The sequence below is a fragment of the Ostrinia furnacalis genome, unplaced genomic scaffold (genome assembly GCF_004193835.3).
Source record: "Ostrinia furnacalis isolate ACB-3 unplaced genomic scaffold, ASM419383v2 OfSCF3022, whole genome shotgun sequence".
Taxonomy (NCBI): Eukaryota; Metazoa; Arthropoda; class Insecta; order Lepidoptera; family Crambidae; genus Ostrinia; species Ostrinia furnacalis.
In genome coordinates this window covers 1,074,550-1,096,925 of record NW_021133261.1, presented here as the reverse complement: position 1 = coordinate 1,096,925, position 22,376 = coordinate 1,074,550, and the positions used below count along the sequence as shown (strand labels likewise).

Genomic DNA, 22,376 nt, shown 5'->3' with positions numbered 1-22,376 from the left:
AATTCGAAGTCTTGAAAACAATAAGGTGAATAAAAAATATAACATAATATTGTATATTCTAAATAGCTTTTAGACAATATTAGCGGCCGCCCGCGACTTCGTACGCGTGGATCCCGTTTTACCCCCTTAAGGATGGAGTTTCGTAAAATCCTCCGTCATAACATCTACCTGCATGCCAAATTTCAGCCCGATCCGTCCAGTGGTTTGGGCTGTGCGTTGATAGATCACTATGTCAGTCAGTCAATCAGTCACCTTTTACTTTTATATAATGTATATAGATAATTTGCATCTATCTGCAAGAAGCGGTGCTAAATACAATACGATTTTATAGAATCCAGACAAGAAAACTTCATTCTGGTAAATGCGTTACTTACAACTTATAAAACATAAAAACCGGTAAACATACCGGTATCCCGGTAACCGAATCCCATCTTTTCGGAACTCGTGGCGGGTCGAGTCAGCCGATGAGCCCAATAAATCTCAATCAAGATCACAGATAGGGTGTGATTGGTCGGCGCCGACGCAGCTAGATTTGCGTGGTAATGAACCTATGGCCCTATGGTTTATGGGTATGGTTCAGTGACGTATGGAGAAGGACGTAGGAAATAATGCAATTAACTTGACGATTTGTAAGTAAGTACTAATTTAATTAGTGTATACAAATAAAGATAATTTTGATTTTGAACTCCAAAAGAAGGAAGGCATATTTTAGCGTGTGGAGCACTGACATATGGAGGACCTTTGGAATTAATACACTACATAAACTTCAAAAGAAAGCACACAGGGTTAGAGACGTATGGAACTTTTTTGAGTAAATGCAAGTCCAAAAGAAGTCTCGAAGAGTTTTATTGAGAAGGAACAGTAATCCTTTTTTTGACAGTCAGTACTGGTGCTCCAAGTTTTGTTCTACAAAAAATTAAACCTCGCTAACAACTTTTTACCACCGTTTAATAAATATGAGATAAAGTTCAGGAAAACATTAAGTAAATTTACATTCAGATAAATTCGGAATGACAAAGGAAGTTTGGAGAGGCCCAAAAGTAAGACACCTGACACAATGACCCCATAAAATTAGTGCTTTCAAAAAACTTATAGTAATTTCCTTTAAGAACCTTACCCATCCACAGTTCCAATGTCATTACTCATTGCAAACCAAAATGACCATTTGACCGTGTTTACGTCAACATTCACATTGTCACAGCGCGCGCATAAATCACTCGATATTTAATTGTGGCGGAGTGTGCGCGCGCGCCTGTCAATTGAGCGCACCACGATGTGTCAAATGAATTCTGATCAATTAGTGGAACTAGGATGATTTATTCGCTAAGTACTTGAATTGCTGCACTCTGGAGATCATGGAACCATTTAATTTGTAATATGACTGTTTGGGTATTAAACTCATACCCCCTTACACGCATGTTGAAGAGTAGTTTAAAAACGTCATTATAAAATAAACTAATGTTACTTTCATTAGCAAGGGCGATATAGTCCTAATCAGTGAGGGCTATCGTTTTAGCGCTCACCAGTTAGCGCCACTGTAGAGTAAGGTCCTGTCACTTGCTAGTAGCGAAGACAGTGGCACCAACTGGTGAGCGCTAAAGTGGTAGGAGGACTATCGCATTTGCACTCATCAAGATGGCGCCACTGTAGAGTAAGGTCCTGTCAATCGCCAGGGTTGCCAACTGTTAAGTATAAAAACGATAGCCCTCATTACAACAGTGAGTGGCTCTTGTAACAAGTTTCCTATTTGCACTGAAAAAATATTGGTGCTTTTTTTGTATTTGTTGTGTACCTTTCGGAAATAGTTTTTTTTTAAACTGAGCTTTTAGATACGGCTCTACAAAGAAGCTATTTGCGGGTTAAAATCGGTAATCGTCATTTAGTAAATGCCTAGCATGAAATTGAATATATTTATTGCCAGATTCCTCCACACTAGGCATTGCCGACCCTGTGGATGTTTTTAACCAATGTTTTTCTTAAATTACAAAAATATCGACTATTATTATTACTTGTTCGATGTTAAATTCTGCTACAGAATTCAACATTACCGTATTTTCGCTCACCAATTTGCTTTATGAAATCGTACACTACTGCCCACGACGAAACTAAATCCCGATTTAGATTTGCATTGCATTGCACAAACCTATCGTGGTCGATCTACACAACTTAATCCAGTTAGTGTATCGTGACAGATCGTTGTCAGAAACTAACAGAATAATATTCTGTGTAAAGTACCTTTCTCCACTTATTGGAGTGTCGCGGTAATGAAATATGTCACAACTTCGGATTTCTACTAAGTTGTGTGTCAAGTTCTTGGGATATACAGGGCGGTAGGGATATACTAAAAATAAATGAACCTATGAAAAATTTTAATCACTTCACGACCTAATTTTCTACAATCTGCATTTCTGATTGCATTTATTTTTTCGACCAGATTGTTTAAGGGCACTATTGAAACCTCCATACGCTGGTTGCCTAAGTTAAATTAAACATTAACGCAATTAATTTCAACGTTAGTGAATTACAGACAGGCTAAAGGGGGTTAATGGGACTATTACCAGTGCTATTACTTCTAAAAAAAACCAAAGACATTTGTGATGCGAGAGAAGCTGAAGTTTCAGATAGATAGCAATGAAAACACTAGGATCACTAGGCAGACCACCTGTAGCAGAGTAATCCAAATTGATTCGTAATTCCCCTAGTTGTCTACGCATTTGATTAGCATGTAGAGCTGAATTACATCTCTATTTTTTTTTAATTCAATTTCTCATATTTTGTTTGTAATAAATAAACGTAAATGAATTATTTCGAACACCCAGTATAATATTCTATTACCGGAACCACCTTACCAAGAATGTCTGACTGGACTAATTCCAAAAGCCCTGATATTGATATTGTCGTGCATATTATTACTATGAGGTACCTGATATTGTCCTGTATTATTAGTATAGGTATTTGGTCTAGTTCTGTAAGTAGTAGCTTCATAGATAGCCATATTATAATACTCTATGATTTAGGGTCCCCAAATTCTTTTGAAGCGATATTAAACACATTATTTTATGAATATGAGAAAACATAAAAATCAGCCAGGTTTTAGCTATAAACCATGTCTGTAAATGAAGTGAAGGGCACATTTTATGCATTTAAGGCGGAAATGGCAAATGTCATAAGGGTTAAATTTCTTTGCACGTATATTATGGTAGTAAATTGGTATAATGCGGCATGGAAATATGATATTTACGAGCTTATTTAGAGGGTCGAATGTGGCTTTATGAGGTTAGGCTGATGGTTATCGGGACAATGCGTGTGGCGCGGGCGCAGCTCAGTGCCTCTAGCATGAACAACTTTCGACTTCGAATCGTTTGCGTATTCGATAAAATTCGACACTCAATCTTCGAATTAAACGATAAAGTGACAATTTTGATTCTCAAAATAAGTTTCGTGCAACCACATCTCATACTAAGTTCGCTTTACGACACGTTCACAAGGGCGCTGTTGTAGTTTTCTTTCTTACTAAATCTTTTGATGGCGATTCGAGTACGCAAACGATTTGAACTCGAAAGTTTTTCGTGCTAGCCGTACTGTGCTCACAGGACGAACTAGCGAGGTGTGGAACGAATTGACATAAAGATGAATGGACGGTCTGTGATCTTTGTTTTATAACTACTAGCTGTGCCTGCGACTTCGCGTGAAAATAGTTTGAATAATATTTCCCGTTTTTGAAACATTTTTCTTTGGCTATAGGATGATGCTATTAGCCTAAAGCCTTCAACAAAAAAATATTTTGTCCAATGGGACCAGTTAGTTACTGAGATTAGCGCGTTCAAGCAAACTGTTTGTTTAAACAGTTCAAAAATCCACTCAAGAAGGCGTGGATGTTGTATTTAAAAGTGAGAATGATGATATTTTATTTTATTACTTATTCAATTTAGTACCTAAATAACAAACTGATGCAAGTGGTACCAATCTTACATCTTTATATTAGCTTGATGACATCATTTCCCTTACTGCTATTTAACTACGATAGTAAAAGTTCATAATTGACCCGTAATTTGCCGTTCCATCTATAAAATGCTGGCAGAAAGTCATTACATATAAACAAATCTGCTATATTATGAGTCTTTTCAATATTAACTTTCCCAATAAGATTTTTATGAATGATAGCGGAAAAACATTTTACGCGACAATAAAATATTAATTACTCGTTAAAAAAACATAAAATAAAATGTTAATTACTGCTAATTACTCAGTTTTCAATATCTTTATTGCAATAGTATAACTACATTTAATTCTGACATTTAATAATCTTATAATTAGCTATACGCACTTAAATATTAAGATTCTATTAGGAAATTAAATAAAATTCAGAAAAATACTACCTACCTACTTTGGTCATAACATATTAGTAATCTGTGCTTTGGTTTTCAAGCTCTAGCGAAGTTTTTTGTAGGCGAAGAATTTCATAAAATTCATTTATTTTCCTGGAAGACGTAGCGTGGGCAGGCCTCCTACTAGGTGGACCGACGATCTGGTAAAGGTCGCGGGAAGAGCCTGGATGCGGGCAGCGCAGGACCGTTCATTATGGAAAACCTTGGGGGAGGCCTTTGTCCAGCAGTGGACGTCATTTGGCTGAAACGACGACGACATTTATTTTCTCTAAGTTGGCTTTTATAGAGCTCTTTTACACGTCCCAACATATTTTTTTGGACTAACCCTACCACTGCAACGCGACAAAAATTATGGTCAGTACTGACACACTGAGAAGAAACTCTATTGCCATACGGGCAGGGGGTGTTCAACTTGATTAGACACAAGATCTACTGTTTACTAACGAAACCCTGTGCGATCTACCACTTACATACTTCTTGAAATCTTAAATTATTTGCTCATTCAAACGGTAGCAATAATAGGTTACAGAATAAATTGGATCTATCTTTCAGCAGTCTGGTCTACTTATTTATGTTTTTTGCCTTGGATCTAAAGGTTACCCACCACTGGCACAGAGGCATTATTGGCTTTAGTCTCGTCTGCCTAATTGTATAGAAACGTCACTACTTAGTTAAGTATCACTGCAATCAATTTCAATTCGTATGTGCCAACGGGCTTTCTCTATATCACCAGTAGGTACACATCCAACCCTCGCCCCATCAAAGCTAGTGTTGTTCCTAATCCTGCCGATTGCGGCCGATTAGTGCTGTCACCGCTAATTGATCGTCCGCTACCCCACGGCTGCCGGTAAGTGGGTTCGCTATTAGTGACAAATTGACGATTGGGGGGGGAAACAATTAATTCAGGAATCGAACTTTCACTGAGGCAATGTGTGACGAGATTTAAGTGAATAAGTTTTGCAAATAGAGATACCTAGAGGAAAGAGAGATATTCCCACAATAACTTCTTATGATTTTCCACGTTTTAAGAAGACAAGTTAGTTATGGTCTACTAGCTTATGCCCGCGGCTTCACCCGCGTGAAATTTAGTGTCACAGATCGGCATAAATTTTATAGCCTATAATATGTTAATCTGGGTTACAAACAATAATACTGTAAAGTTTCAACGAAATCCGTTCAGTAGTTTTTGCGTGAAAGAGTAACAAACATCCAAACTTTTGCATTTATAATATTAGTAGGAAGTAAAGGGACAAAAGATGACGATGGATAATGACGATCACTTGAGTTGTATATAAAATAATACGTAAATTAATAAGTATGTTTAACAGAAGATAAAGTATTATATGTACAAAAGGCTAATTAATAAGTCAACAAGAATAATGAAAATTAGTGTATAAAATCAGTGTAAACAAGACGTGATGAATTTCAATGTCACATCATGTTTTATAAACCTATGCAATATTAATGTTTTTTATTGACATTATTGTCAACTACTAGGCGTAAACACTTAACGCCAATTGTTTTGCTAACAGAGTAATAAAATACCCCCAATACCACATCGTAATAGGATTGTTTCTACTACACCTACGCAATCCCACTACACATAAATACTGCTAATAATAATATTTCCCCGAGGCTTCGTCGGACTTGCATGAATATCGATTTGTCACGCAAATATTTACAGTGATTTTAAAAAAAAAATACTGAAGTAAAAGGGCTGAGAAGATGAAGAAGTACAAAATTACTCGCTGTATGAAATAACTCGACCATATTCATGCTCATCATGACATAACATTTAACCCCCAACAGGATTGGAACCCGCAACTGGCGCCACTTAGCTATAGCATTTATTTCAGTCGTGTGAGACAGGAGCGATAGACATAACTACCAACCTTTGCCGACCCATTCCACAAAGCTGGCATTCCTTAATTATTTGGCTATTGATGACATTTGACAGTTCATTGACAGCATTATTAACGAGAGCTCCAAAGGGGAAAAGCGTCCAAATTTAGAAGCCCAAACTGAAACCAACAGGAGCAATAAATCGCGAGGGACAACCCCTAGGTGTCACTCACAAACAAACGTCTAATCCCCTCCGTTTGGAATTTTTCAATCAACCGAATACATGTGACTTCATAATTCGTTTCACAGCTCCACCGCATGAGAACACCGCTGATAAAGATCTTGACGAACGATATTCAACTGTAATATTTACACACATAAGCTTTAAATTAGAAACAGGAGATGACGGGGGAGATGTTGGTGATAAATATTTTGAGAACGTGAAAGAAACTTTAAGTGCTAGTGATATTGAGTTGGAATTTGAGAAGGCGGTTGGTGGAGGTGGAAAAAAGGTGAAATGGCGCGTACAATGGCCAACGTTGGTCATTGAAACAAATCTGTTAGGGGCGTTTTGGAGGGTAAACAATATTATCCTTAACAAGCTATTTGGGCTTCGTCGAAGGATGCTGCGATTGGAATCTAATATGGATCAGCGGCGGTTAGCATTGTGATGTGGGAAGATTACTGATAATGCATCGTTTAAATAATCGTAGTCACGTGAATAAGTGATATTATATTCATTATGGTTGGTTGGTGGTCAGGTTGTCACTAGTATGAAATTTCACTATGCACAGGATTTTTGGACAGTGACAGTATTTTCACTTTCATTTAGTTCTTAGCATAATTTTTATGTCAACAATTATCTTACGGGTAACTCTTTTACCGTCAATAGCACCGACTATATACCTACCCTTTTGATTGCTAAATTTCTTCCACAAGATGTTGACAGTTTCAACTTGATGTGACGTCTACCGTAAGTGCTTTAATGGAATCATCTCTATGCAATAATAAATAATCTCATCTTTATGCAATATGTAGTATTATTATTACTATCTTTTGGGACAAAATGTTATGTATTTCATTCGATTAAGTTACAAAATACTTTGACAAAATAGCCATTGTCATCCTGATTTAGTTGTAAGATATTTCATTCAAATCTCCAGCCTCTAAACATTTACACCTAACCCATTAATTTCGTATAACAACCTTCTACCCCATTGATGGTCTAAACAAACCCATAGCCGTTTGATGAAGAGCTACTCCACAAAAGAGTTGGACAACAAATTATGGACGATGTCAACTAAATTGGATCAATGGGCGACGTTGGTGGTCTGTTCTTTGAATCACCCTGGACAATGTCTTGGGGTTGCGGGGATGCTAGCTCTTGTTACAGTTTACCCCTATAATAGTCAGTTCATGTTAATAGAAATGGATCAGAAAAAAATTTATTAATAAAAGACAAAAAGAATATTTGAAATGTGTTTTTTAAGAAATTAGCTAAGACAATCCCTACCTGTATCGTTAACTTTAGTTTATTATCAAGACACTATACAACTTTCTCATAAGTGATCAGTAAAATAACACGAATTATTACCCAATTAATTAGGAAATAAACTCTATTGTTGAGAATAATCTACATGACAGGCAAGATTTTTGTTATCATAAGTTTAATAAAGTTTTGTGTAAATGCTACCGAGTTGTTTATATTTGCTTAACTCTTCCTTTCTCCTCAAAATCGGGTAAACTCCCAAGCTGGTAACCCTGGGGTAGTTCACAAGTTAGGGTTGACCCATAGTTGATTTAACTACAATCGTGAGGCGATGTTATCGCGTATTGGTCGGCAGAGCGTGCTGCGAGCTCTACTTTTTTGTTTGGGAGGTCGTTTGTTTACCATCGAGCAGTGGAGGGTTAGGTGTAGTTGGCAATAAGTGGGATAATTTTAGAACGGTCTACAGTTACACTGTTACAATACTTACAATCGAAGGACTAAGGAATAGACTAGACAAGCCAAATTTTTTAGGCGCAAGACCATGTTATGGTGCTTAAAACACGTAAAAAAGATTTTATACTTTGCACTCAGAGAATTAAATTAGATTGTCACCCTGTGCGTCCACGCGCACTGTGAGACCTCATAGTAATGTTTGTAAATCGTCACTTACCATCAGGTGAGATACAGGCCAAGAGCTTCCTCGTTGTGGATAAAAAAAAAAAAAAAAAAAAAAAATACGGGAATGTATGAACCTCTAGTATGTCACAATCGTGCAATTCGAAACGCGAGAGTAAAAACGCGTCATCTGGACCATTTCTTAGGTCTTTCTCTTGTAGGTAGTATCACCTAACGATATAAACTTATTATGTAATAGTGACTTTGAGATTGCCCTCAATCTCAATGAATCAATAACAACTTTCGCAGTGCAACTGAGTTTTATGGGCCATCGTAATCGTACTTGAAGTGCCCTTTTGATAAGTATTGATTTTAATTAGCCTTGAATACATTTGCATACGATTACTTGCGATGCGGGCTTGTACTAAACTATAGTATAACTAATTAACACTAGAGTACACGCGCGGACTACTATAGTAGACCAGGGTAACATTTTACGCTATAACTTTTTGAAAACTTGCGCCAGAGAGCTGGCATTCCAGGAAAGCCTCGTTTACTAAATTTGTCAGTAAGCCAGTAAAACTTGGGTCGCTAGTGTCTGCGCACTTTTCTAAAATTGGCCGTCAAAACTGCGGGTCTACTCAAAAGCCCGAAATCACTCGACAAAAAAAATATGAAAGACTTGCAACAAACGGATTTACACCGTGTACCAGGCAGTAGAAAGTCATAAATACTATGACAGATAAAAAACTAATCATATTTTTTCAGTCAATTTTTTTTTGTTAACATTGGTCTCAGAGTGCAATTTTGGTCCAAAAAATTTACAACTGTTGTTAATGTTTGATCCCAAATAGTTATATAAAGAAACATTGTTAACAAAATAACTATAATAAACACTTTTATCATTTACATAATAATTCTATTCATAAATTGCTTACAAACTGATTTACAGTGATTTTAAATTGGCTTACCAGAGTAGGCCGCGCGTGTATTGACTGTACTGACGTCATAACTTGGTGTATGACATAACTCAATAGTATTCTTATAACTAACACAAATAACTTCGCAACAAGTTGCTTAATGTTAATTTTACAACCAAATATAAATCCCTCCAGAAATAAGCTCCATATTCGCCTGAATAATACCTATGACTAATTGAAACCTAGAATTTCCTAGATTTATTTACGTTATGGTTTATTTGCAGTCGTTTATGTTTCGTGGCAAATTGTTTAAAATAGTTCATACACGACTTTGGGGTTGCGCGTTATTTTGTTGAGTACAGTCAGATGGTGAAAAAACTGAATTGTTTTTTTATCATCAATTCAGCCACAGGATGTCCACTGCTGAACATAGGCCTTCCATAGGCATTCCCTAATGATTTCCATAGTGGCCTGCATCCAGCGCCTTCCTGCTACCTTGGGTGAACATCCTACGCTGCACTTTCCGGTACGTGATCTCCACTCCAGAACCTTGCTGCCCCATCGGCCGTCAGTTCTGCGTACTATGTGCCCTGTCCATTGCCACTTCAGCTCGCTAATCCGTCGGGCTATGTCAGCGACTTTAGTTCTCCTCATTTCTGATTCGATCCCGTAAAGAAACACCGAGCATAGCTAGTAGTTTCACGAACGCACTTATTTCTTTCTTCGTTCGTTCGTTTCAGCCGAAAGACGTCCACTGCTGGACAAAGGCCTCCCCCAAGGATCTCCACAAAGACCGGTTCTGCACCGCTCGCATCCAGGCACCTCCCACGACTTATTTCCTTACTAACTTATTATTGTAGCTGACTTTACTATTAAGAAAGGAAGCAATCAGCGTGTTTCCTCATGCGTTCCCCATACAGATCAGGTCCCGCAGCCGCATTAAGGAACCGATACAATTTCACGCGACAAACGCACTTGTGTAATTACCCGCTCGTGAGCTTGACCACAGGTGAAATAAATCAGCCAGTCCACTTGTGTAGTGATAGAACTTGGAAACACTAGAAATAAATCCATTCTGATTTATCAATTAGCATAGTTCTAAATTCTGATTACTGAATTAACCCCATTTTGCTGCGAGTACAATGACAGTTTAACTTTCCCCTGGGACAAACTTGGCTTTCACTGATCGGGTTTTTACTTTATGAAAATAAATGTTTGGATGCAATCTGCCGATTTTTATTTTATTTAAAAAAAAACATTTCATTCTTATAATATGACTTCAACTTGACATAAGCTAGTTTTGTTTCTTCATGTGAATTAACAATAAAATTTCAACTAGCAATTTTGTATTGAAGTAGTGACTTCAATACAAAATTATCAAAGCTAGTGAGCTATCGGGGATTGATTTACTATTACATACAAGTACGAAACTAAAGAACAAAGCTTTCATTTGTATCTGGTACATAAGAAATGGTGCTGTCGCAGTAAAAGCTAAGATCTTACTGGCCTAAGATGATACACAAAAGTTGGAGTGTAAACGTTGGAGTAACGGTTAAAACAAAAGCGTAAAGTTAAGCTTTTACCTGGTGGTGACAGAATGAAGATGACCAATCACATTTATAACTTTACTTAGATAACATAAGGTTCAAAACCAATGAAAACTATTTTTCTCCATACCAGTTGCAGGGTTAAACCGTTTTCCGCGAGCTGTGCCCAAGCTGTGTCCAACATTGTTGGCAGTTTGGCACCGGGGCCGGACGGTTTGGGCACGCTAATCCGCCGTCGAACCGGGGCCGTAAATTGTGCGGCTCTTGGCACGAATTCGGCTGCATATTGCATGTCCAGTCGATGCAACGAAAAAGAAAATTTTGTTGCAAATTGACTCAGATTACCGAGAACTCGGATCGGAAGTTATAGATTTAGACCTAGATTTGAGTTAGGTTATAAGCAGTAAAGTGAGTGAATAGGGTCTTCAATGCGGTAACTAGACGACTTCACGAAACCCTATAAATTCTATAAATCAAAGTGAGACGAAATTCAATACATATCAATCAAAAGCATGAAATTGCAAAATAATAACGATAATAAAGTCTTATTTACTGTTACGCTTGAATGAAAACAATCAATGAAGATCTTTCATTCACATTTACATGGACGACTTACTAAATATTGCGTTTGATTGCTATTAACGATCACGGATATCTTCAAATTCTTTGGTAGGGAAATGTATTCTTCGTAATAAACATGAAAGATATAATATTATAGAAACCTTAACAGTGGATCGCTACATAATGTTAAAAAGAAGAAAACATATTTACACCCTCGGCATAATTATTGGGAATGCAACACGATTGTAAGAGCTAACGCTGTCAAGTGAGGTGCAGGATAATGTTACGTACAGTACAGCATACCAAGCGAAACCTTTGCATCTTATGCAGCTGTAATACGTGCTATTTTACCACCTTAAGTTATAATCCGATGTTTGGTGTACAAGAAAAAAGCGGTCGACTGTGAAACATGTTCGGGGGAACAAATAAAACGCACTGATGAAGCACTGGCAAGCTGAAGACTGGAGATGTTCTATTCAGCTTTCTTTTGCACTATTGGAGTGCGATCAATTGGAACACAGAAAAATGTGGCTAAAAGAATGCTCTAAAAATAGAGATAGATCATTTGGAAGTGATAAGAACAATCAACGAAAGAAAAAGTTAAAGACAAGTGAGCGGAGCAGAAGAGTTAAGATGTCATACTTAGGCAGAGTTGCACCATCTTACTATAACTTTGACAAACGTCACAAATCTGTGAAACTCCATACAAAAAGCACCGGTTAATGTTATTGTTATGTTTAAAATAAGGTGGTGCAACTCAGTCTAAAATGGGCAAGGATAGCTTTTTTAGAAAGTAATAAAACTGCAAGAGTATTCTATCTAATCGACAAAAAACCTAGGTACGAGTATTCGCAATTCTTAAGCATTTTAAAAGGAGGATTTAATGAATGCTGCTGACCCTTGTGGCGGAGTTTTGGACTGACACTGTGTAGGTTTGTTGTAGACACGAAAAGAAGAAGATGATGCGGGCTGCGTTCACTTTGACCTGACCATATACCGCATCCAGTGTGGCATATCCTTTACCGTCAGGAAAGACCCATCGATGATACGTGATCATTATCACTTGGGTGATGAGTAATCAGTGATTCCTATTGAAATGAGATCACAAACCGATGATGGCTAGATGACGTTAGTCACACCACAAAACGTTGATGGAATTCTAAGTTGAAGACGTGACAGAAATGATACCATTAAAACAATGGAGTCAATGGGTTCATTAAATATTTTTTTAACTATGATTTAGTGAGCAATTTGGACGTGACTGTTTATAGAAAGGGAAATTGATGAGTCATTAAAATAATAGTACTTAAAGTGCGTTAGAGTTTGCCTCCCCAACCCGCCTGGCCATCGTGGGCAATGTTAGGGCTAGGTCAAATCATTCATTTGCCTCTCTGGTCTAGTGAATTACAGTGGGTTGCAGATCTTGCAGTACTTAGGTCATGACTAAATGACCCGGGGACCTAGAGACAAGTGACAAAACTTGACAGTTGACTTCGCTTCGTCGTTTTTTCTATGGAGTTACTTAGTTCTGTGAAGGGATTCGATTTTAGGAGCGATCAAAAAGTGACACTAGTCTAGGAGTGTAGGATGATGAAAGTGCCTAGTTATAACAAGTTTTTTTTTATGTCCACAAGGTAGGTACCTACTTACACTAGGTCTTTAAAATTCACCAGTCAAAGATGTTTTCGGTAATGGAACTTTAGTCACCAGTCAAGAATGTCTTCGGCAAAGAAGCTTTATTATCTAAGTTTGTCAATAGTGATTCACCAAAATTGGTAAAGTTGACTCACAGCATTGTTGTTACTGAAATATTCCTTGCACGTTATATGGGTGCTAGTCCAGGAAATAGGACACCACAGGAATTGTCTGGATATGAATTATTTAAAAATCCAGTGTCTTTAAGTTTTCCTGTTCTGTTACAATATGTTAAGTACATTTTGAAAACATGAGAATTGTATTATTGGGATTTCTAAAACACGACTTTTTAGTTTTCTTGAAATTAGAAAGTTTTATTCCGTAACTCAGGGCAATGTAGGCATGCGAAAGGTCGTGGATTCAAATTCCACTTATGGCATATTAAAATTGATTAAAAAGTGAAAACGTATGTCAAATCAAGTGCACGCAACCATTTGGATTCAAGTAGGTACCTACTGCAGTGATAAATATCTGGCCACTCTAGAAAAATAATATTATAAAAATAAAATTGCAAAAAAAATATGCGATCCAATCGCTCCATCACAGTGACGTTCCACAGATAATGTCATATCGATACTCCTGCGCATCGGCCGCCATAGATTACATCCACAGATTAAATAAACTTATAATCTACTTGTTGTAACTCAATTTGTAAAAGAAATTACAAGTTATTTATCGTTAAAGAAACTGATAATATGTGGCTGTCTGTTCTGTTTTGATAAGTCATTTAACAGCGTAGTAACAACTTGTGAATTACAATAATATAAAATGTTACTTTCAATCTCTATACTCATGCCTATATTTTCACCATGTCTTCAAAAGTGTAATTAATTTATCTTGATAATAACCTACTTATCCCAACTAATATTATAAATGCGAAAGTAACTGTCTGTCTGTCTGTCTGTCTGTCTGTCTGTCTGTCTGTCTGTCTGTCTGTCTGTTACGCTTTCCCGCTTAAACCTCGCAACCGATTTTGATGAAATTTGGCATAGAGATAGTTTGAGTCCCGGGAAAGAACATAGGATAGTTTTTATCCCGGTTTTTGAAACAGGGACGCGCGCGATAAAGTTTTTCTGTGACAGACAAAATTCCACGCGGGCGAAGCCGCGGGCGGAAAGCTAGTCAAATTATAAAAGGCAATCCATCCTAAAACTCGAAAAAAAGATCGTTGAAAGCATCCGTCATCTCGGGAATCCTTAGAGTAATCACTAAAAAACTACTTAAACTCCATATTGAGATATGGGGTTCCTTCCAGAGAAATTACTCAGCTGTCTTATTAGGGCTCCGCCACCCGGGGTCTCATTAGGCCTGTTAACACGTGTAAAAAAAGTTTTACTTTTCTCATACATACAGCTAAGAGAACAGTCTCTCCATGATCTCAGTATTCATATTAGCAATAGAATTAACGCGTCCTTTGAATGTTAATTTTCTTTCAATGAGAGCTATCGTTTTAGCGCTCACCAGTTGGTGCCACTGTAGAGTAAGGTCCTGTCACTTGCTAGTAGCGAAGACAGTGGCGCCAACTTGTGAGCGCTAAAGTGGTAGGAGGACTATTATATGGCATTTGCACTCATCAGGATGGCGCCACTGTAGAGTAAGGTCCTGTCAATCGCCAGGGGTGCCAACTGTTAGGCCTCAGCCTCGAACTTAGCGGGCAGCGGGGCGGCGGCGGCGGCGGCGCGGGAGCGGCAGGAACTTATGCGTAAAATCAAATGGACCGGTTCTCGAAAACAGCGGCGCGGCAGCGGGGCGGCAGCGGGCAACGAGCGGGCAGCGGCGAGGGAGCGGGCGGGGAGCGCACTCCTTCTTTTGCCCACAATAAATCGAGCGTTAGGAATAAATTTGAATCGAAATAAAATTGTCGCTGTTGTTCAGACATTTCGTTTGCGAATAAAAACAAATATCTCGACAACACAACCCCGAACACAACACTTCGCCGCTAAAGCGCCGCGCGAGCTGCCCGCTTGTTTCGAGAACGGGTCTGCGTTGCCCGCCCCGCTCCAGCGCCGCCGCCGCTCCCGCCCCGCTGCCCGCTAAGTTCGAGGCTGAGGCCTTAGGTATAAAAACGATAGCCCTCATTGCCTGACGCTTAAGCTGCGCAGGGTTTTGCATTGACTTTCTTTAACTGAAATGACTGAGTTGTCTCTTCGAGATTAGTTGATGCATTCTACCCAAGGACCGAGTCTGATCATAGGCTACCTTTAATATAAAGTAACAAGGAATGCATAGATATTCAGAAAAAATATAAAAGCATCGTAATCTAGAGTTAGTTGAAAAAATGCAAGTTGCGATGTATTCCACCTTCTCAAGTTTTGAAATCAAGTTGAAGTTGAAATCAAGAGTTGTGAGCTGGCTGTTAATTTTGAGCTATTAATAGTGTTCCGATTAAATTAATCGATACACATTAGTTTGAGAGCACGGTGTTAATGCCATCGCACTTGGTTCTATGGGGGTGAATTATGGAGTAAAGATGTCGTTTCCTGCATTCCAGCTCCCTTGAACATTGATCTAGTTTAACTACGATGGTGAGTTTGTTAGATCACATAGGATGTACGAAGGACTAAGGACCTGTGGAAACCATAACCGTCTGACGTAAGTACTTTAGTAGAACCTTAACTTCGAGCTCCTCCGTTTGTTCTTCTGATCAATTCCGTTACGGGTCTAACAGTTTAACTCCTCTGGCACAAACTTGACCTACACCAATACCTACACTGGTTGGGTTTCTATTGGCGATCAAGCTGCAGATTCTGGCTACGTTGGGAATGAGAGGTTGAAATAGTCTCGTACTTCAGTAGACCGACAAGTGCGCTCAAGTTTTTTTTAGTTAAGGACGACGACGTCTAATGAATACTTCCAAGTAACTGGATATCGTGAATTACCATGTTCGATTTAAGTTCTGGACTGAACCGAGAACCTTCATGTCTGGGACCACTGCTACGATAGAAGAACATAATAACATACTACGATACAAAAAGGCGTAAGGAACTAGCGTGCACTTGAAGTTGGAAGCCTCCTTGGCATAATTCAATCTTACTATGTAACATTTTCATTCATGTAGGGAAACTCCGAGCATAGCACGCTCCATCGCCCTTTAGGTGACATTGAGTCTTCTTATGAGGCCCAAAGTAAGCGACCACGTCTCAGATCCATAAGTCATCACTGGTAACACACTGCGGTATCTCGGACGTGAAAATAGTGAGAAGTTCTCGAGTGGCGACCACGAGCCGGAAGACGTAGTGTGGACAGGCCTCCCACTAGGTGGACCGACGATCTGGTGAAGGTCGCGGGAGGTGCCTGGATGCGGGCGGCGCAGGACCAGTCTGTGGAAGTGCTTGGGGGAGGCCTTTGTAAAGCAGTGGACGTAATTCGGCTGAAATTAATGAACATTTTCATTCACACTGGCCTGGCACATACTCTACAGCCTGTATGGTTTGTTATCAAAGTATCGATCGTGCCTTATAGTACTTAAGTGCATAGGTGTACCTACCTATACCTACACTATACATAGATATCTTTGGAATGGAAGACAACTATTTTATTTACAAAATAGCGGATTTTTTTGGCGCGCTGTGTTGCACTGTCAGTCGTTCTTATGCACCTTGTGCTTCTAAATAGATAGCCTAGGTATATGATACCTAAGGTGTCACAGGTACAGTTCGCGAGGTGTAAGCTAAGCTTTGCAAAAAAGCAATACAAAACAAAATATATAGATACATTCTAAGATTAAACACGTCACGTTGCTACCAGTACAAGAGGTGAAGTGTTGTGACAGATGAGCGGCGGACTTGCGCATCAGACCGATTGCCAAAAAGCGGTAATAAACTGTCACACTTATGTGAACTCACAGGAATGCAATTCTCAACTTAGGCCTTGCGGACCTGTAGTAGCTTCATGTGCTCTTGTAACAAGCTGGCTGCTTCTGCGTATACCAAATTGGTGAACTTGGTTGAATTATTTATAAATTAAAGTAATAATGTAAAATGCAATGTAATACAAAATAGTACGGACGACAGCACATCAACCTAAACATGGTAGCGTCTTATCTCGTTGTAATACAGGCTATTTTGCAACAAAAATGTATAGGTTGATGTGCTGTCGACTGTACATATTAAGGAAGGAAATACCTATATGGATTTGCTTATTCAAATCCAAATATCTTCAATTAATTAATTATGGTTAGATATTTTTTGTACCCCATTGGGTTATTCCATAAGTTTAGGTTTTTCTTTTCCCATTGGGTCTATGAAATTTTAAAATATTTTTTTCAATTTTCATGTATGAATTCCCAATGGGTCCAGAAGACATATCTGATGAAGTACATTTAATTTCTATCCTTATACCCAGTACCTACCAAATATTCTCAGAGACCCGCTACGAAAGAAAATGCTTTTTTAATTTTAAAGTGTACCTACCCGTTGGAAATCAAAGTACAAACTTAATTTTTTTTAAACAATACAGCTATGGAGCTTCTGGAATACCCCCCTACAACAAATCTACCAAATGCTTGGATAGGTAGTTAGTGACTACTTGCGCTTTTTTACCCGACTGCGCCAGAAGGAGGGTTATGTTTTTATTACTACCTACAAAAAGTTTCTCGTTAAAAATACATAATATTCAATAATAATTTAATAACAACTACTCAAAACAAAGGAAATAATTTTGTGAAACAAGGAAAACCTTTAAAAACCTGTGCTTCTTTTATAAGTTAACGAATTAAAAAGGACCTTTATTTATTTGCAATCTCGACAAGCAAAAAATAGCACATGGACAGGGTATCTCGACGCGCCCAAAACAGTTTCTGAACGAGCGCGCAAACGTCAAAATTTCGTGCTATTTATAAACAAGCATTGCGGCTGCGTGATTTCGGATTAAATGTGACATAACTACGCCCTAACAGTAACACTGTAGTTAATTACCACATCAATTAACACGTTTAGGGCCCAACAAAGCAGTTTTACGACGAAAACAACGCTAATTAAGTAAATAAACACCAACTTACCTTAACTTTGAGAGCGTAGACAGTGTTTCCATTTTGATAGCTTTTTACGGCGTAGTACAGCAAACTACCACCGAACACACAGGCACATGTTTTCAGTACAGTCTTATTCACATTTCCACACTTCACATTACTAAAATTGCGAGAGAAAACAGGGTTAATTTGCACTTTTTTCAATAATTTCGTCGAGCTACGTCCTAGCGTGGCCATGTTGGCAGAACAGCTGATTGACGTGTGCGAGCGGGAGGGATAGATTTGTGCGAAAAGGTAACAGCGCATGCGCTGTCATCGACTCTCCCCGACTGAATAAAATCTCGACTCAGATTTAAAAAAAAATGCAAAATAATTATTATCGTGGTGGTCACAATAAAATGTAAATACTGATAATTTTCTATAGTCACTCGCTACTTAGTTTGCTCACTAAATCGAATACTAATAAAGAACACGCTTCCATAGAATACCACTCGATGTAGTGAGGAGGATTGATACGATTGATTAGCGGGAAAAGTTTAGTGAAGGTTGTGGATTCGATTCCCGTTTGAATTTTCTTAGACATTAAGTTAATAATGTGTTAAAAATAATGTGATAGGTAGGTAGGTCGAAGCTACTTTTTTTTAAAGATGCTTGTAGTTAACTTGAGTAAAAAATATTTAATTTAATATCTTAAATGGAAATATTAAACACGAGCCCCTATTTAGCAGTGCAAACTGCAATTAAGATGCATCCTGTCGTTTATGAGCTGAACAGCTGACCCAAATACCCTCATCTATTATGCACCAGGCACAATGCAATGGCGGAGCTCGGTGGCTGCTACTATAGCACAGTTATTAACGAATAGTCCTACAGAATTTAAACCGATAAATAAGGTATATCCGTATCTCAAATTCCCAACTACGACGTATAAATATAAAGAATTATCAATATACATCTCTGAGACACTCTGAGTTCACTTTGCAACTTTGCTAATGTGAGGACGTAAACGCAGAGATGTAGGTAGGCAGGCATTAGGGTTGTCCCCAAGCGGGATTCGAACCCGCAGCCGGCAGTGCCAGGAGCTCATAATTTCCACACATGAATATTCTAGCAATACATAAGACTTTTTAGTTTTTTAAACTTAAAAAATCAGAATGTTTAAATTGGGAATTGAACCCTCGACCTATTGCTTGTTGGCCGAGCCGAGCTAGGGTGACATCGAAGCATCGATTTTAAACTATAATAAAATAATTTTGCCGAACAATAGGTATTATCAATATCAATATACTGATTCGATTTTTTTTTCCACAAATACGAGTATCTCTTAATTACTCTACAATTAAGTCTAATAAATCTGAACAATATCATACATTTTCATACTTACTATAGTACATACCTATTGCAGTTTTTGGAGCAGTCAGCCTTGGCTTGGAACAAGCTGGTTTTGTAAGGATGTTTTATGCATTATTTTTATATCAAACGGCCTCTTTTTGATGCAAAAATAAATTAAAATAGGGGATCAAAATTTATAATTTTTCATGTTATTTATGTAGTCCAAAATAGCCATTAATAATGGTTGGTTTATCAACTTGTGAGCATGATTTTTCAGTCAGATACCCTAGTTCTAACTAACTTGACAAAAACATATAACTTTATAATAAGATTATTATATCATGTAATCAATAGAGTTGAAGCAAGCTTGATCATGAATATGTTTACATCAATATTTTTAACAAGAGAGCGTTGGTACCTATTCAATCAATCAATAAAAAACATTCAAAAATTTTGTATTAATCAGGACTGAAAGATTCAAAATAAACTTTAAAATAATGTCTTGTAGTTTTATTAACAAAATCTTTTAAATGATTACATACATGATGTAACAGTCAGTGTTGCTAATTGTGTTTCAAAATTAAAAACTATTTGACTCGCGGCTATTTCAAAATAAACCAAAAAATATACTTAATTAACACCAATGCAACGTCCCATAAACTAAGCAAACAACTATAAACCTATTCTGCCATAGTGACTAAACTCTCAGATTCTGCGCTTTGGTTTGGTTCTTGGTCTCTCTGTTCTTCAACTATCTCTTCCGCCTGAACATGGATGTGCGTTTCTAAATCAGGAGACTGCTCTGGCTCCTGTGCAGTGTACATAAGCACCCGTTTCACAGCGTCAGCATTGTCATACGTCCCATACTCGGCTTGCCACAGTATCGTTGTAATCAACTGCTGCAAATTCCCACGTGTACGTGGACCCTTGAACTTGCGGAGCTTGTTGGCAACGTATTCCCCGAACACAGCATACTCGTCCCTAAAACTAGTAGACTGATCAAGAATTAACGGTGTCTTGATTGTGTGAGGTACATAAGTGGAAGATCTGCGTTGTGGTGGCGGTGTAATTACTTCACGTTTGATTTTCCTGTACACTCTCTTGCGCTTTGGCTCAAATGTAGTGTCTACAGCAGCATAGTGGTCTTCTTCGAGCCATTCTTCATCTGATCCCCGGTTGTCATGAAGCTGTCGGACCAAGTTGTAAGTGGCTTCATTTTCTTCGTTCTCATTTGCCTCATTTTCTAAGTCCGTGTTCTCGAGAACATCAACCTAAAATGAAAATAATACTGTTATTATTTACATGTAATCTAAGTCAACCCCTCAACACTTGATTTTTAATGAAAGCATTTAGATTTTTTACATGTAATGATGTCGATATAACCTATATTTGACAAGCCAGACATTTTTAAACAGTAAATTAAGTTAAAATTGATGTTTTCAACACAAAAAACGCAGTGAATCGATATCTGTTATCAGCATCCCACAAAAAGATAACCTAAACATAATGTAATAAATACCCTTTGTATTTCGATTTTCGGGATTCGCCCGGCTCCCGTATTTCTTGCATTATCAACTGATATTGAATAACGTACGTTTTTGTCTTTGTAGCCCTTATACTTTCTTCGTTTTGGCGATAGGGTAGACTGATTGGACTCGTCATCTTCCACACGGAAACTCGATTCATCGAAGGTACCGCTCTGTGATAATTCCCATTGCAGTGGGTGCTTGTTGATTAAATGAGCTCTCAGGTTAGTCGTATTCCCGAAAAACTTGTATTGAGTATCACACAATTTACACAACACAGCAAAACATCTCTTGTTTTCATTTTCAACCCGATCGAAGAATCGCCACACAACCGATGAACATTTCTTCATGGTGATCTTTTATCGATGCCGATTGATAGTCAATTTGCCGCCCAAATTCTGATGGTAAAACGATTATGAACGCGTATCGAATCAAAAGTTGATCACGAGTATTATTTTGTTCGACAAGATGGCGACTCGAATGATGCATCGAGCGAGCGAGCGTCGAGCGGGCTTCAAGAAACACCACACTCGGCGCACCCGAGTGACCTTCATACGATGATAGACAAATTTAAGTTTTAATGGCGACAATACATTTTAGCTCCTATGTAATGGTAATAAGAACTACTTTAGGTGTTTAATTATTGTACGAGTTTAAAAACGTGAGGATGAGATATAGCTATCTCTGTTGCACAAGGCGGCTCAGTATATTTGACTCTCTCTTTCTGACAGTATGCGATTGGCAAGCGTAACGTCATTTCACAGTGCTGCCAACGTGAAAAAAGAACGATCGATTAATGAGTACGTTCCACTACACTACAACCGATTATTGTTACAAAAAAAAAATATTATGTTATTAAATATAAAATATATAAAAATAAAAATACAACGATACTTAGATCTTGTAAATTCCAGCAAATGCATGGATACCCATTTACTTCCAAAATGTAGCTTAAAAGTATATTATGTAGATGGCAAGAAGCATTTAGTTTTTTTTACCCGCGGGATTCGAACCCGCAATCATTCATTGGGGGAGTTTGGTGGAAAAAAGCGCTTGTTTTCGGCGAGGACACGTTTGCTATCATATTTTGCTAACTTCTAATCGGCAGTGACAGCGCTAGCGCTTAGCAATCGCCATTTTGCTTCCAAGCACTTTTTTCCGCCAAACGTTTCCATTGTTTAAGCTATTATGACGTGTACTTAGTTACTTTTTGCCTGTATTATTTAAGAGTTATATTACAGTAGTTTAATGTTAAATAAAACACCATGTAGCATTTATATATTCATTTTTATTTATTTGTCGGTATAAGTGGCTGTAAAAAGTTATTGTCTAAAAGTTTCAATCAATCTTTTGGTAAACTACGTAAGGTAGGTAAAAAGTTGATTAAAAATCTACTTTAGAAACGTCTAAAGATTATTAGAAAACTTTTACAAAAATTTCGTACATCGTAAATGCACTCCAAGTGACTACGAACGTCTCAAATGTTACAACA

At 37.9% G+C, this 22,376-nt stretch overlaps 2 protein-coding genes across 3 annotated transcripts in view; both read right to left on the bottom strand.

Moving 5' to 3' along the window:
• Nucleotides 1-18,346, bottom strand: part of MICU3 (Mitochondrial calcium uptake 3) — a 98,204-nt gene extending 79,858 nt beyond the window's left edge. The window contains exon 1 of the mRNA XM_028310496.1: nucleotides 18,057-18,346. Coding sequence (XP_028166297.1) covers nucleotides 18,057-18,332 — 276 coding nt within the window. The 5' untranslated portion in view covers nucleotides 18,333-18,346. The remainder of the gene's footprint in view (nucleotides 1-18,056) is intronic.
• A 1,507-nt stretch (nucleotides 18,347-19,853) lies between these two features.
• LOC114357072 (uncharacterized) lies at nucleotides 19,854-21,495 on the bottom strand. 2 transcript variants are annotated; one of them, XM_028310520.1, is made up of 2 exons: nucleotides 20,878-21,495; nucleotides 19,854-20,629 (listed from the first exon to the last, which is right to left on the bottom strand). In XM_028310520.1, the coding sequence occupies exons 1-2, from the start codon at nucleotides 21,232-21,234 to the stop codon at nucleotides 20,039-20,041; spliced, it is 948 nt and encodes a 315-aa protein (XP_028166321.1). In that variant the 5' UTR covers nucleotides 21,235-21,495; the 3' UTR covers nucleotides 19,854-20,038. The 2 variants fall into 2 exon arrangements, with proteins under 2 accessions (XP_028166321.1, XP_028166322.1); XM_028310521.1 differs by having other exon boundaries at nucleotides 20,953-21,494.
• Between the last annotated feature and the right edge of the window lie 881 nt (nucleotides 21,496-22,376).

Excerpts from the sequence above, each read along its gene's own strand:
- LOC114357072 (XM_028310520.1), bottom strand. The coding sequence starts at position 21,234 with ATGAAGAAATGTTCATCGGTTGTGTGGCGATTCTTCGATCGGGTTGAA. Across the intron at positions 20,630-20,877 it reads CGAAAATCGAAATACAAAGG|GTTGATGTTCTCGAGAACAC; the intron begins GTATTTATTACA and ends TTTTCATTTTAG.